Here is a 17,052-nt window from a genome sequence, read left to right on the forward strand (position 1 = left end):
GCCCATGCAACTCCTGGTTCAGTTGCAATCCTAGAATATTTGGTAATCTTTTCATCTTTTGAATTTAGGTCCAAATTAAAAACAGAAAAATGGTTTGAGTCCTTGAAACTCTTTCCAGTTCTACAATTCTATAATGAAAACTTAGGAAACCTAGTCTCCCTCCTTTTGTCCATCCAGATTACCCATCTGGACACGGCTGATATGATGCTCAATGAAAGTTTGCTAACTGCCTCAAACACCTCCGATACAGTGTGCCCAAGTCATGTTGTAATCATAAATTCCTACATCTCTGCTGAGGCTGTGCTGAGGATAGTCAATGGATTCATGCTCTAAGGCTTAATGCTACCTACATACTAATTAAGCTGCCAAATTATGTAACTATTTTCAACCAATATCACATAGACTATACTATATATCAATGTGTAGAGTATACAAAAAAAAAACAAAAACAAAAAACCAAACCCATTGCCATCGAGTCAATTCTGACTCATAGCAACCCTATAGGACAGAGTAGAACTGCCCCATGGAGTTTCCAAGGAGCGCCTGGTAGATTCCAGTTGGTGACCTTTTGGTTAGCAGCTGTAGCACTTAACTACTACACCACCAGGGTTTCCCTGTACAGTATACAATACTATAAATACATTCATATTTTTTTCTTTTAACTTCTTTCGTTTCACCCTGAAACCTGATTCCATAGTAGGAAAACTATGATGACAAAAAACTAAAATGTGCATATTCTTTGTGCATTTACGGAAGGAGGAAAAAAATTACCATTCATTTCAACACTTTTCCAGCACCCCTGGGAAAAATGGTTCCTGAAACTGACAATACCTTAAGGATAGAGTAGTTCTTACAAGCAAGAAGACATTCTGCTGCACCGCTTTGAAGCAGGCAGACAAGTTCTTTTTAGTCACAGTAACAGGCAGTAGAAAGATGTTTTAGTCTTTCTTTAGCCAGCGACCTAAGTGGACAGTTTAGGAAAGTGACTGGCTTTGGCAGGTGGGAGTTAGAGGAGGGGGTTGGGGCTCTATATTTCACTCTGAAAAGGAATTGTTGTTAACGCAACATTTAATGTAGGACTAAGGTGTACTTTTATTCACAGGTTAATAAAACGCTGAGTCTTTAGATATCTGACCAGGTATTGGGGAACTACAGGCATGGAATAGTCATTATTCCTCTGCCCTCAAAGTGATTTCAGTGAGAGAGAGAGAGAGAGATATTCAACAAGATTATGAACCAACTTGGAATATATAGTCTAAAATTTAGGAAAATGAAAAATGAAGTCATGTATATATGGACTTTCACCCTGTGGAAATCTTTAGCCCAGATACTTGTGTGTCAATGAATAGCATTTAGTCTACCTATAAGTCATTAAGTTTTACAGTATGACTAAAACCACTGATCCATTTAAGTGATACACTTAAGTTTTACTTGGTAGTTCCTTGTTAATTATTTCTTTGCAATACAATTTTATCAGTAAATGTTTAAATGGTAGAAGACTGTTGTTGTTACTGTTAGGTGCCATCTAGTCAGTTCTGACTCATAGCGACCCTGTGACCAACAGACCGAAACACTGCCCAGTCCTGAACCATCTTCTCAATTGTTGTTACGCTTGAGCCAATCATTGCAGCCGCTGTGTCAATCCATTTTTTTGAGGGTCTTCCTCTCTTTCACCGAACTCCTACTTTACCAAGCATGATGTCCTTCTCCAGAGAATGGTCCCTCCTGATAACATGTCCAAAGTATGTGAGATGAAATCTTGCCATCTTTGCTTTTAAGAAGCATCCTGTCTGTACTTCTTCCAAGATAGCCACCACAAACTGGACGACTTTAAACAACAGGAATTTACTCTCTCACTAGGCTAGAAGTCTGAAATCAAGGTATTAGCAGGGCCATGTTCCCTCTGAAAACTCTAGGGAAGAGTCCTTCCTTGCCTCTTCCTAGTTTCTGGTGGTTGCCAGCAATCCTTGGCATTCCTTGGCTTGCAGCCACATCACTCTATTCCCTGCCTCTGTCTTCACATGACCTTCTTCCCTGTGTATTTGTGTGTTTCCAAATCTTACTCTCCTTATAAGGACACCAGTCATTGGATTCAGAGCCCACCTTAATCTAGTATGACCTCATCTTAATTTCATTACATCTGCAAAGACCCTATTTCCAAATAAGGTCATATTCACAGTTATACCAGGGATTAGAACTTTAACATTATCTTTTGGCCAACATAATTGAACCCGCAACACTCCCAGGGGCTCATATGAAGAGACTGTGGAATGCTTTCAAATAATTCTGAGAGTTTGATGTTAATTGCTGTTGAGTCAATTCCAATTCATGGTGACTCCACGTATAGTCACCTCTAACAGTGCCTTCCAATGGACATGACCAGCATCAGTACAGGAGAGTGCCCATTTCTCCACATCTTAGCCAATGTAGGGCATTACCACTTTTTTTTTCATCCTGCAAGAAAGACAAGTTTTTTATTTTAGTCATACACATGTATGCCTAGGACAAACCCACTGAGCTTTGTGTTTTACACCTGATAGATCTTCTATCTTCAAGTATAAATACATGGTTTAAAGGTATACAGGCTGAAACTTTTTTCCCATGGTTAACGATCATGGAGTTTGTCTTTTGATGAACAACTAGAATTGCCAATTAACAAATGTAATGAATAGAGGTATCTAATAATGGAAAGAACTGCCTTGGGAGCCAGTGAAGTCCCCATTGCTAAAGAGGATCAAGCACAGGGTAAAAGAAAGATCAACTGGCCAGGTACAGTGGGGAAATGGACCAGATGAGCTCTAAAGTATCTTCCCACCCTAAGTTTTTATGAAGCTTCTTTCTGTTTCTGGAGATTATTGACTCTGTCCCTTTGCCTCATCAGCTAAAATACATTTTGTACCAATAGAATAACTCGATGGCTGCTGTCCTTTGCCAGTAATCTATTCAAAGGCATGGTACTTTAAATTTTGCTTCAAAGTGTATATACTTATATATAAAGTAAAAATAAAAGAAATCAATAGCACAGTCTTTGCTGAATCTAGAAAAATAACTGCACCATGAGCTCCTAAGAATCTCAATTTTTAAATCAAATGCACATGTGGGCATACACACACATAAATAGCTACAATTATATCTAAAGATATAGAAGAAACTACAGGTATGCTTGCATACGTTCAGAAAATTTCTAGGAGGAGCCATAAAATATTATTTATAGTAGTTTATCTCTGGTAAGTAGAAATTGAGAACAGAGATGTGGATAACTTTTATTTTCCACTTTATATACCCTTTTATACTGTTTGTGGGACTAAGATGCACCTGACCCAAGCCATGATATTTTCAGTCACCTCATATGCAGGCAAAAACTGGACAATGAATAAGGAAGACTGAAGACAAAGAATAAGGAAGACCGAAGAAGAATTGATGCCTTTGAATTATGGTGTTGGTGAAAATTATTGAATCCACCATGAACTGCCAGAAGAATGAACAAATTTGTCTTGGAAGAAGGACAGTCAGAGTGCACCTTGGAAGCGAAGATGGCAAGCTTCATCTCACATACTTTGGACATGTTATCAGGAGGGACCAGTTCCTAGAAAAGAACATCATGTTTGGTAAGGGAGAGAGTCAGTGAAAAAGAAGAAGACCTTCCACGAGACGGACTGACACAGTGGCTGAAACAATGGGCTCAAACATAGCAAGGAGTATGATGATGGCACAGGACCAGGCAGTATTTCATTCTCATACACAGAGTTGTTATGAGTGGGAACCAACTTGACGGCACCTAACAACAACAACATACTGTTCGTATGTCTTATAACGACATGTATCATTTTAATAATAATAATTTTTAAACCTTACAATAAGAGAAAACCTGGAAATGGAGTTAACTTTACACTAACACAAAGTCAATAGTAGCTACTTATGATTCAATTCTCAGCTGAGGAACTACAGGCAGATCTCTGAGCTAGTCAACCTTGAAAGCTGAACTTTCTCAGCATGAGGGGGACTTTCCTTCTCAAGTTTGGTCTCAAATTTGTTTTGTTAGCACCAAAAAAAAAAAAAAAAAAGAAAAAAATCAACGTAGGCAAGTTTAGTTTCGTTAACACACACACACAAAAATCAGAAAAACTGTTGGAGTAAGAGCTGATCACTGAGTTAGACATATCTCACTGTTTGGGAGCTTAGTGTCAAAAAATTTGTATGAGTTTACTGAGGCCATATTAACATAGCAACACTTTTATTCTGCTCACCAAATAGAAAATCAGGAGAGGTATCCTAGTTCACTTCTGGTGTCTCCACTTAAAATACACAGAAAACAAGAACATTCCAGAAGTTTAATTTCCCATAGATATTCCTAATCATTTCTTCTTTAGTTAACATAAAAAAGTCAAATCTTTAGGAATTTTTTTAATGAAATATGATTCTACAAAAGGCATGTGTGGCTGACAGCACAGGGGAACATGCACATGAGTGTGACGTGGCACCTAGAATTTGGAAGGGAGAAAAACAGTTATCCTCTGAAAATCTGAAATCAGTTGATAAGTCATCAAGGCTCAGGAATGAACACTTGCTCTTTAAAGGCAGTCCAATAGGACCAAATCCCAATGGATGGGATTAATACTCTGAGGAAATATCACCTGAACTATAATGGCCAAACTGGCAGGCCCAGCCAAGAGAGTTAAGGGGAAGGGCTGCCCAGAACCTACCAAATGAAGTGTTGGGCCAGACAGTGCCAGGAGACTATCAAATTCCTGCCTTACTTCCTGTCTCTCTAGTAGCCCTAATTACATGCTTCCCTAGACTTCTAGCTTTCCATGAAAAGGGTCTTCTGAGAGAGTGCTCATTAGTTAGTAATATATTATCATTCTGGTTTTACCATCCCTCTCTTATTACAGCCAATTTGAAGGCTATTAATTATTTCATTAACAGAAAAGTCAAATAAAGTCACTTGTAGTTACCTAATCAAGTTACTTAAAACTCTACAAGCCATAGTTCCCTTGACAAATGTTCTGATTATATCTTATTTCTATAAAGAGAATCTGTGTTGTTATCAGGAAAATCCCGAAGTCTGAACAAATCTAAAATGTTTGTCAGCCAGGAAGACTGAAGGCACATAAATTCAGGGGTGGCAATCCTGTGAATTTGTGGCACGTGACAAGTACATGTCACATGCCTTCTCCATGTGACATGTATTATCTTGTGCTAAATTAGCTTTCTAGCCCAGTGTTTGGAGGATTTACTGGTATTATTGTCATCAGAAAAAACTCAAGAATATTATGTTAAAACTGTATATGACTAAAGAGAAGTAAATTTCAATTTTAATACCATTTTTTTTTTTCACCACTCATCTGTCAGTTTGTCATACTGTGGCTTACATGTTGCTCTGATGCTAGAAGCTATGCCACCAGTATTTCAAATGCCTGCAGGGCCATCCATGGTGGACAGGTTTCAGCAGAGCTTCCAGACTAAGACAGAGTAGGAAGAACGACCTGGTGATCTACTTCTGAAAAAATTGGCCAGTTGCAAACCTTATGGATAGCAGCAGAATACTGTTAGATATAGTGCTGGAAGATGAGCCCCTAAAGTTGGAAGGCACTCAGAATAAGACTGGGGAACAGCTGCCTCCTCAAAGTAAAATTGACCCTAATGATACAGATGGAGTAAAGCTTTCAGGACCTTCACTTGCTAATGTGGGATGACTCAAAACTGAAACAGCTGTAAACATCCATTAATAATCAGAACATGGAATGTATGAAGTATGAATCTAGGAAAATTGGAAGTTGTCAAAAATGAAATGGGATGCTTGAAGATCAATATCCTATACGTTAATTAGTGAGCTGAAATGAACTAGTATTGGCCATTTAGAATTGGACAATCATATGGTCTACTAGGAAACCCTGGTGGCATAGTGGTTAAGTGCTACGACTGCTAACCAGAGGGTTGGCAGTTCGAATCCGCCAGGCGCTCCTTGGAAACTCTGTAGGGCAGTTCTACTCTGTCCTCTAGGGTCGCTATGAGTTGGAATCGACTCGCCAGCACTGAGTTTGGTTTGGTTTGGTTTGGTTATGGTCTACTATGCCAGGGAATACCAAATTGAAGAGGAACAGCATTGCAGGTACTGTCAAGAAGAACATTTCAAGATCTATCCTGAAGTATAACACTGTCGGAGATAGGATGATATCCACAGGTCTACAATGAAGACCAGTAAATACAACTATTTTTCAAATATATGCACCAACCACTAATGCCAAAGATGAGGAAACTGAAGATTTTTACCAACTTCTGCAGTTTGAACTTGATCAAACATGCAGTGAAGATACATTGATAATACTGGTGATTAGAATGCGAAAATTGGAAACAAAAAAGAACTGGCAGTTGGAAAATAAGGCTTTGGTGGTAGAAATGACACTAGATATCACATAAGAGAATTCTGCAAGACCAAAGACTTTCTCATTGGAAATACCCTTTTTCAACAACGTAAAAGGTGACTATACATGTGGACCTCACCAGATGGAATACACAGGAATCGAATCAACTACATCAGTGGAAAGAGATGATGAAGCTCAATATCATTGGTCAGAAAAAGGCCAGGGGGCAACTGTGGAACAGATCATCAATTGCTCATATGCAAGTTCAAGTTGAAGCTGACTAAAATTAAAACAAGTGGACAAGAGCCAAAGTACAACCTTGAATATATCCCATCTGAATTTAGAGACCATCTGGAGAATAGATTTGACTCACTGAACATTAATGACCAAAGACCCAGTGAGTTGTAGGATGACGTCAAGGACATCCTATATGAAGAACCCAAAAGGTCATTAAAAAGACAGGAAGAAAAGAAGAAACCAAAATGTATGTCAGAAGAGACTGAAACTTCCTTTGGGGCACAGAGTAGGAGGATGAGGTGTAGTATGGGGGATTGTAAAGGGCACTTTCAGTTTTTCCTTTTATGATATATGTCTGTATTTTTGGAATCTGTTATCATGAGAGAATATTGACTTAACTTTTTAAAAGAAAACAATATTTTTAAAACAATTAGGAAAGATCCATTGGAAGATGTGTGATGAAGTTACTATAGAAATGTTCACTCACAATAAATGGGCACATCTCACAATACATGGGTATAATATGGTTTGGGAGTAGTTTAGATCCAGCATACAGTCAGATGCACAGTGGTTCTTGTTTGAATGAGCAGCTGGGAATTATAGGTCCTCCACTTTATAGTGACTTAGTCAAGATACTTAACCTCTGCAAACCATTGTTTCCTTATCTTAAAATGAAGATACCAATAGTTTCATATAAACACCCAACACAATTTTTGGCCCACTCTTTAAAAAGTAAGCTATTCAGGTTTTATTCTGAAGTCTAAGATTCTGAGACATTTGAAAATATAATCTTATTTTTTTCTTTTGAATTCTATAAAAGCAGTTTACACTGAGCCCTATTTGCAGTAGTGTGTTTTAAGTATACGTTTGGGAAGTCATGGCTCATCTTGGTACAACTGATTACCCACTACCCACTGCTGTTGAGTCGATTCCTTAGAAAATAGGATAATAGAGCTCCTATTAGAAGGGCAGCAATTTGAAAGTATGGATAGAATGAACTAAAGTTGGTGTCAGGATTCCCAATTGCTAGTTCTTTCTGGTAAGTTATCTAAAGCCTTGGGGGAACTAAAATGCTACCAATGGTAAGCTTTTCAAACTCCTAAGTCCTGAACACTGTTGAGGTCCACTACTGAGCTTTGAGCACTGAACTGATCTGGGCAAGGGATCCTTCACTTAGCAGCTTTTGTAGGGTGTGACAAAACATTTATAGAGATCTTGGTGATAGTAGCAAAAGAGAAAGGATATGATGGCGGGACCAGATGGCAGTGACTTTTGGACATGCTCATCCAAATCTTAAGTGCTCCTAAGTCGGAGACTGTCTTTAGTGCTTCTTCCTCCTGGCAGGAACTTAGGAAAAGAAATATATAGTTTAACATGTTCAATGCTCTGAAATTCTGGAAGAAGAGTGGCTCTATACATAAGCATCCATGTCATGGTTGAAAGCTCAGATTCTGACCTCAGCCTGGCTCATCCCCTTGCTATCTAGGTAATCTTGAACATTAACTTCAATAATCCTCAATTCCAGATCAATAAAATGGTTGTGAAAATTACATTTAATTAAAAGATTGTTATAAGGTGTCAGTGGGATAATACATAGAAAATGTTTAATTAGCACAGTGCCTTGCACATAGAAAGGTCTCACTGTAAGTTTCCAAATACCAGTCTAAGTTCCTCAAACTTTGTGGGCTGTCTGACATTAGGTTCTACAATTCTCTAATTTACACTACAGTACTCGCAGCCTACTCAACACATTAAAGTGCGATAAGATAGTTTAAAATAAACATAAAGATCTCCAGTTATACTGAAGCTGGGGAAAGGCTCTACATGTTTTGTTTTTCTTTTGCATAGAAATGTGTTATCTATGGAAAATTTGATGACATGAGAGAGGCTATAATAGATAACAGTCTGGTGGAGGAGGCACCTAGATTCCCCATCAGTCCCAAAGCTACATTGCCCATTTAGGGCAATATCTACCAGACAGCCACATCACTGACATAATGCCCATTATGACCATCACCCTTACTGGAGTTGGAATTGACTCCACGGCAACAGGTTTTACGTCATAGTTGTTTTTCTTATATTACTTCATTGAATTCTTACATCATAATGGAGATGATTTTACCCTCATATTAACAAGAAAGCGGAGTCTAGAGTGGTTATATAACTTGCCCGCAGCCACATACCAGTGAATGAAAAAGCCAAGATACAGTGAAGGCTCCTGAGAGCTGGAAAGGCCCTCCCAACAGCAGAGATGGGCTAAGTCTCCACAGGCGTGGGGTTTTAATCAGGCCTTGGGCCCTGTGGCAACCTGCTAGGCCCAGTTGATCTGTACCCTGACCTGCTTCAGCCTTCACCAGAAGCCCAGCTTGTCTGACTCCAAAGCCTATGAAGTTTCCATCAAGCCAGAGGTCCATGCACTTGAGTAGTGAATGAACACCTTTAAAGAAAAACAAATAAAAAGGAACAAATTCTCAGTGACCCCTGAGACTCTAGCCATGAGCCCCAGTTTCAGAAATCATATCTTAAAGAACTAAATTCTCAATACATGAAAAAGTCTTCTCATTGTGAATCATTACTATGAAAAGAAAGTCAAATTGTATACTTTTATATTCTCAAGGATATGAATAAAAAAAATGAATATAATCACTTAGAATTCTCACAGACTTTGTGGTCATCAGTTTTGGCAGTATGGTTGCACAACATGAATGGAATGGAAGATTTTTTTTTTTGGTCAGAAAGTGCTCTTCACGTATGTACCCATCGTTCCAATGTACATTCATAAGGAGAAGGCTGAGCCCACTGTTATTTGGAAATGTCACTGATTTCAAGTTACCTATTTTTTTTTTTTTTATAGAGTTTTTTTTTTTTTTTTTTTTATAGAGTTACTGGGAAAACCTGGTGACGTAGTGGTTAACTGCTATGCCCGATAACCAAAAGGTTGGCAGCTCAAATCCATCAGGCGCTCTTTGGAAACTCTGTGGGGCAGCTCTACTCTGTCCTACAGGGTTGCTATGAGTCGGAATCAAATTGCCAGCAACGGGTTAGTTTTTTTGGTGTTTATAGAGTGGCTGTAGGGTCACTAGAAGTCAGAATCCACTTGATGGCAACGATTTTATTTTGTTTTTGTTTATAAATCCTTTAGGAGCCCTGGTGACGTAGTGGTTAAGCTCTTGGCTGCTAACTGAAAGGTCAGAGGTTTGAACCCACCAGCTGTTCCTCAGGAGAAAGACATGGGAGTCTGCATCTATAAAAAAAAAAAAAAAAAAAACCATTGCCGTTGAATCGATTCTGACTCAGTGACCCTATAGGACAGAGTAGAACTGCCCCATATGGTTTCCAAGGAGCACGTGGTAGATTTGAACTGCTGAGTTTTTGGTTAGCAGCCATATCTCTTAACCATTATGCTACCAGCCTTGGAAATCCTACGGGAGCAGTTCTACTCTGTTCTATAGGGCTGCTATGAGTTAGAATCAACTCAACAGCAATGGGTTTTCTTTGGTTTTTTGCTATAAATCCTTTGAATTGTGTCTGTATGTTTCTAGCAAAGTAACACTGCTAACTTCATTAGTTGCCTAGGCCTTTGATAACAAATTATCATAAAGTCGGTGGCTTAAAATAACAAATTTATTCCCTCACAGTTCCGGAGGCAGTTCACTGTGTGTCAGCAGGGCCATGCTCTCTCTGAAAGCTCTAAAGGAGGAATCCTTCCTTGCCTCTTCTAGCATCTGGTGGCCCCAGGCATTCCTTGGTTCAAGGCAGCATAACTCTAATTTCTGCCATCTTCACATGGCCGTCTTCCCTCTTCTTACCTCTCTGTCTTCACAAGGCATTCTGCTTTCCCTTTATTGTCTCCTCGTCTTATAAAGACACCAGTCATATTGGATTAGGGACCGCCCTACTCCCATATGATCTCATGTTAACTCATTGCATCTGCAAATAGTCTACTTCTAAATAAGGTCACATCCATAGGTAGCAGGCGTTAGGACTTCAGCGTATTTTTTTAGGAGCCACAAGCGAACCCCTAACACATGGTCTCTGTCTGCACTGTTGTCAATTTGTGAATCACTTGGCAAGAAAACATGTTTCAACAAGATTTATTTATTAGATTAAATAAATATGATAACATTCCATGGGCCCAATGACAGGAGAAGCACTGGTAGGAATTGGATTTCCCTCTTTCCTCAATGTCTTCATTTCTAATATTAAGCCCTTAGTTTACATAGTTATCAGCACTTTTAATACCTTGTACAGGACACATTTCCTTTGAAAAATCTCCTCAGCTTCATCTATTAGTCTCAACACGACATATGATCTCTGCTACGGTACCACACACTCACTCACATATTGGTTTGTAATTTTTCTCTAGCCAAAATACAGTTCCACTTTCCAGCTATCATGTGACTCATCCAAGATGGCGCCTTCTACTTAACATCTTCTCAGTTATTTACCTAAGAATTTTTCTTAATTTTTGCCCAATTTAGGGGAAATCAGTAAATGACAGAAATTTCCTAACCTACTGTGAATATGTCCAAAGCAATCGTGAAGTTAATTTAATGACACTATTATCTCTTTTTGAGGGTACTGCAAAATAATTTCTATTTTTATTTTCCTTACAAAAGTAAGCCAGCCATTTACGACAGGTGGAAAACCATGGAAAAGCTCAAAAAGAAAAACCATCAATAAAAACTGACTCTAAATCGACCATTCTCCACACTTTTGACATTTTGATTTATGTTCTTCTAGTATCATTTAAGTATGTGTGTCTATATATATGTGTGCCTTTGTGTCTAGGCCTGGGTATTGCCTAGAAAACTTTATTAAAGCAAGTATTGAGGAATTGGGATAAGGAATTGGCCTGAGATGTTATACTTCACTATTACACAGCTGCTATGCAAACCAGTGCCAAAAACATGGACATCAGGATACAGTATTTTCAAATCTGTTTTGATAATGGCACTGCATTCCCTAAAGATCAACAACTGTCCTTAGATAGTACAGAATCTAATAGAACCCAGAATGTGTCATCAATAGGTAGTATCTACTCCATTCCAAACTACACTTTGGTTTTCGGAGCAGTAATGCAAATAGTTAAGTGCTTGACTACTAACTGAAAGGCTGGCAGTTCAAACCCACCCAGAGGCACCTCAGAAGAAAGGCCTGGTGAACTGCTTCTGAAAAATCATCTCTACTGATGATTCGGAACCTACTCATCAGCAACTGGTTTGGAGTTTTTCGTTTGTTTGCCACTCTAGGGTGCGCTGAGAGAATATCACAGATTACATGAACTATATCGTATTTTGAAAAAAAAAAATTGTGAGGATACAGACTGGAACAGGGGAAAAGCACAGAACACAGAATCAGAGGATATGAGTTCAAGCCGTGATTCTGTTCACTAGCTGTGGGACACTGGCCTTCTTTCTCAATGATCTCATCTGCAAAATGCAGCTGGAAATACTTCCTCTTGCCCAGTTTGATCTCAGGCTCAAACAGGACAAACATTAAAACACTCTGGGAATTGAAAAGCAGCAAACAATTATTACTGGGCAGACTTTATATGAGAGGCCTGACACCTATTTCCAATATCATCATAAATTTCTTCTGTGTATCTCTGTATTTGCTTAGTGCATTGCCAAATTTCCTTATTTCTAAATTCAAAATAAAAACACTTCGCGTTGGGAAAATTTATACCCACCCCCAGTCATCCTGATGGTTCTGTGAAACTGACTTACTCTTCCAAATATATGCCTACAAATTTTCTTTTCCAACATTCCCCTTAAGCCCACATACTTTATTGGGGGCAGTGCTATTTATGTTATTAATAAGGGATCCAGCATGCAGAAGTTTGTCCACAAACTTCAATCTCTCCCTCTTCAATCTCTTTTTCAATTTGCCTCCTTAACATCTGGGTCTCATGGATGTATAAGGGGAGTGATTATAACAATCACAGGTAATACTAAAGGAAATGACCCACAAAAGCATAAAGGAGATCAGAGAAACAATGATGATGAAATTATTTGTATGTAAAGAACCTTAAGTGTCAAGACTACCTCCCTGCAAGTCTATACTGTACTATGTCAAGGATACACACATCCATCCTAATAGGAAAAGAAAAAAAAAAAAAAAAAAACCCATTGCTGTCAAGTCGATTCTGACTCATAGCGACCCTATATGACAGAGTAGAACTTCCCCATACAGTTTCCAAGGAGCGCCTGGTGTATTGCAACATCTGACCTTTTGGTTAGCAGTCGTAGCTGTTAACCACTACGCCAACAGGGTTTCCAACAGGAAAGAAGGGAGGCTTAATTCCTGGAGGTCTCCAGGAAACCTTGTACATGGCAAAGGGTTTCAGAGAAAGGAGCTCCAAGGGTGGGTCCAAAGCTGGATAACCCCAGACCAGCTACAAGAAAAATCGTGAGCAGGTAAAAAGAATGATCAAGAAACGTGTAATCAGGCATACTGTTAAGGAGGTTAACTCAATGTCCATAGCACAGGGCAGAAGAGAATATAAGAATAACAAGAGATCTTGGCCCAACTCTACTTCTCCAACTTCTAACATGGGGATGCTAGGGGGAGACAGAAAGAACTACAGAACTGCATCTGTTCAGTGTTTATAACAAAACTGCCAAGTCTACATAAAACAAATCTGTTGGTTTGAATTTGTGAGGAAGCTGGGGTTTTTAGCACCCACAGAATTATGTGAAATGGGGAAAACTGTCTCAATGGCAAGGGAATATACCTGTTTCCAATGCCTTCCCTCAATGCTCTCAAGCCAATGTTATCATGTGCTTGATAGAGACCTTTATTAGAGTACAACAAAGTTTAACATATAAACATGTGTTCTTGCAAAAATGCTCCCATGTCTATAGATGCTGATGCCACACATAAAAAATGTAATGAATAGTCAATTTAGCAACCTACTGCTGCTGTTATTGTTGAGTGTTTCTGTTGCAGTTTTTGTTTTTTTCCCCTTAATTACTATACCATGATCATTATATACACTATGACTTGGCTTGGGGGAACAGAATTTTTATCAAGTACATGAAATTTTCATTGAAAATTATAGATAAGCCTAGGTTTTTTTAGTTGGAAATAACCATCTTTAAAAAAAAAAAAAAAAAAAAACCATATAGAATTCTTCAACACATTTGGCTTGCTATGCTATAAGTAATAAATGGCAAATGGGTGAAAGGGATTTGAGAGCCCTTAAGGGGCAGGTCCCCAAATTTTTTCATTTTGTATTCCACACGCAGTTAATTCCAACCAAAACGAAAACCAAACCCACTGCCATTGAGTCGATTCCAACTCGTAGTGACCCTATAGCGAGCCTATAGGACAGAGTAGAACTGCCCCATAGGGCCTCCAAGGATATAGTAAACGCTTAACAAATACTTGTTGAATGACTGATATGTATAACCTCTGAATGTGTGTGTATTTAGACAGTAAAAAATGAGTATAGTAAAAGAAAAATTTGTACTATACATGTATATATGTGTGTGGGTATCTCATTTCGGAAGCCCTGGGAGCATAGTGGTTAAGTGCTATGGCTGCCAACCAAGAGGTCGGCAGTTGGAATCCTCCAGGCGCTCCTTGGAAACTCTGTGGGGCAGTTCTACTATGTCCTACAGGGTCACTATGAGTCAGAATCGACTCGAGGGCAGTGGGTTTTTTTGGGTTGGTATCTGATTTCAACATCTGGAATATTTCACATGGGAAGAAAATGAGTACTTGAGAGAAAAAAAAAAATGAAAGGCTTTCAGTAGCTTAACCTTAACGATGTTTCAGAGGTTTTAAAGGTGCCATCCTAGAGCCTTTGTGTAGATAGTAAATGGAAAATCTAGACACAGGACATGACCTCTGAAGACTGACTTTTTGCTCTGATATATTTGCCAAGATTACTTTATCCTCTGGAACTTATTCCCTCTGGAGTCTTCCAACTGCAGAAAAAGAGGAGCTAGGAAAACACCTCTGGTTACTTCTTTTTCATGAAAATCTCCATCTACACCTTGTCATTTATATAGGAAATCCTGCTCACCATCCCATCCCCGACTGAGGCCCGCAGTTGCAACCTTCCTCCTCTCTTCTGTAGCTTTGTGGTCATTTTCTTCAAAGGATTTAGGAAGAGATCCTGTCCTCCAACCAGCTCATTGTACAAATAGACCGAGGTCCATACAGACGAAGTGACTTGTCTAAGAGTTCCTAGCAAGTAAATAAGTATCTAAGTACATCCGGAGTAACAAGTATCCACAGCTCCAGTACTTGCCCCATTGTCCTATTCTTAGGCTAACGTTTGCAAACAGCAGGGAAAACAATTGCAGATGGACGACTGAGGGGGAAGGGTAAGAGGTGGTCATTAGTAAATCCCTGAGCCTGGGGATCACCTGTTCGCCTGGATCAAAACATTGAGAGTAGCCATTCATAAGGACGTTAGGGAGGAGTGAGCCATTGTTTTCCGAGCCAGCTGTGGTGGATCAGCTCAACAGCGGCCTTGGAGCAGCTGCGGCTGCTGCATCAAGGGGAGGGCGGTGCTGGAAGAGGAGTGAGCAAAAAGAGAGCTGCAGGGCCCCCGCCGCGCCACCTCCGGGCAAACCAGGAAGTACCTTTGCTGTAATGAATTGGGCCACCTTTTGAACCTATCGGAAGTGTGGACGGCGCACAGCAGGCCCCACTTGGGTCGAGCAACTGCAAGCCCTCAGCGGGCCGACGCCTGGAGGCTGCAGAATGGTCAGCGTGATGGCGCTATCACAAAGTACAACAGCAGGGGTTCTGCTGCTGTAGCAAACCGTAACCGAGCAAAGTCCGGGGTAAACTAGCCTCGACACAGCTGCCTCCCGACGCGCGCCCCCCGAGCGCTGCTCCGCCCGCGTTTCCCACGCGCCCAGCACTGAGCTCTCAGCCCCTGGCGCCCTCTCCCCCAGCCCGTCCTCCGATGGCCCCATCTCCCGCCCCTGGCTCCCAGCCCCGCGGCGGGCGCCCCACACTCACCATCTCTTGCCTGAGGAGGTGAAGCTTGGTTTCCAGCCTCTCCAGGGCGCTGGAGTGGCTACGTCGCGGGGAGCCAGAGGTTAGGGAGGACGACGAGGAAGACGACAAGGAGGGAGGGAAGCTGCAGCTACTGCTGCTGCTACTGCAGCCGCCGCCGCCGCCGCCGCCGCTGCAGCTCCCCCCGCAGGGATCCCTGTCCCTTTCTCGGGGAACCGGCTCCTCCCCGCGGAGCGAGCGCACTAGGCTTTCAGGCACTTTGCGCCCCAGCTTCAGCTCAATGTCCCTGAGGTCTGGCAGCGGGCCGTCTTCCATGACTTTTCAAGAACGGTGAGAACGGTAATCAAATGAAGCAGATGAGAGGCAGCGGGGCCTCGCAGGCTGCGGCGAGATTGGGAGAGCCCTCCCAGCGCCAGGTCTCTAGCCTCGGCGGATTGAGCGCACCGTCCGCTTCATAACCGCCTGTGCGGTGTCAGCCCTGAAATCCGTACAGGACGCGGCGGGTCGCAGCCGCAGCTCCCTGAGTACTGCGACGCCGCGGACACTGACTACGACGATCTAGATCGCCTCATGCTCTTCCTTTTTGGCTACTCCACTGCAAAGTTGAGTTAATCGATATTGCAGAGAGGAGGAAAAGCAAGTACCGTAGACCAAAAGGAAAGAGAGGGGAATGCAATTTTTTTAGCTTCACATTGTAAAACTGTCCGTTCACATCTCTGCGCCGTTCACTGACTGCCCATCTGGTACCAGGCGGCAACAAAATAATTATGTGGCCACGGTCCTAGGTCGTTTCATTTTCCAGCCATATGTGTCCAAGCTTTCGGGATATCCTGGATTGTCAGAAATAAACTCTGGTCAATGGAAAAGGAGATCGGTCGTGTGCAAGACGCATAAAAGAAAGATTTAGTTTAGCAGGCGTTTAACAGCTTCCTGGATGCAGCACAACAGCCCTTCTTCCCATTTAGGCTGTTTGATCCAAGTCTTGGTATTCCTCCGAGCCTCGGAAACTTTAAACTCCGCTGGCAGGTGGACCAAACCAGGGCCAACCCTTGTACCGTATATCACAGAAAAGAAGAGCAGAGAAATGTCTCAACTCTTCTGCTAGTAGCAAAGCTGAAGCGTCCTGCTTTAAACTGAGAGTACCCAACACTGGTATTAGATTTTTCCCTTTTCCCGGCGAAGTTGCCTGGTGGTTACCTTAAAACAGTTAACAATAATTAGTCAGAATGACTTTAAATTTGGTTTCATTCGCCACCCCTACCTTCCTAAAAGGTAAGAATCTAGCTTTAGAAGCCTTTCCTTATGATTTAATGCTAATGAAGAGGAAAACAGTTTCATACAAAAGTTCAATGTAAATGTACAGCCCAAATTAATTGCCTTACCAAAGTTGTATTATATCCCCAAAAGCAGAAGGGAAGAATTAGATAGAATAGCTTATATGACTATTGCGATTAAACCCATTGCCGTTGAG

The 17,052-nt window shown here is 40.8% G+C and overlaps 1 protein-coding gene across 1 annotated transcript in view; it reads right to left on the reverse strand.

Annotated features, from left to right (window-relative positions):
- LURAP1L (leucine rich adaptor protein 1 like) overlaps positions 1-16,532 on the reverse strand; it is a 45,592-nt gene extending 29,060 nt beyond the window's left edge. Inside the window, exon 1 of the mRNA XM_003407678.3 lies at positions 15,585-16,532. Coding sequence (XP_003407726.1) covers positions 15,585-15,896 — 312 coding nt within the window. The 5' untranslated portion in view covers positions 15,897-16,532. The remainder of the gene's footprint in view (positions 1-15,584) is intronic.
- Between the last annotated feature and the right edge of the window lie 520 nt (positions 16,533-17,052).

Source organism: Loxodonta africana, chromosome 9, assembly GCF_030014295.1.
Source record: "Loxodonta africana isolate mLoxAfr1 chromosome 9, mLoxAfr1.hap2, whole genome shotgun sequence".
Lineage (NCBI taxonomy): Eukaryota > Metazoa > Chordata > Mammalia > Proboscidea > Elephantidae > Loxodonta > Loxodonta africana.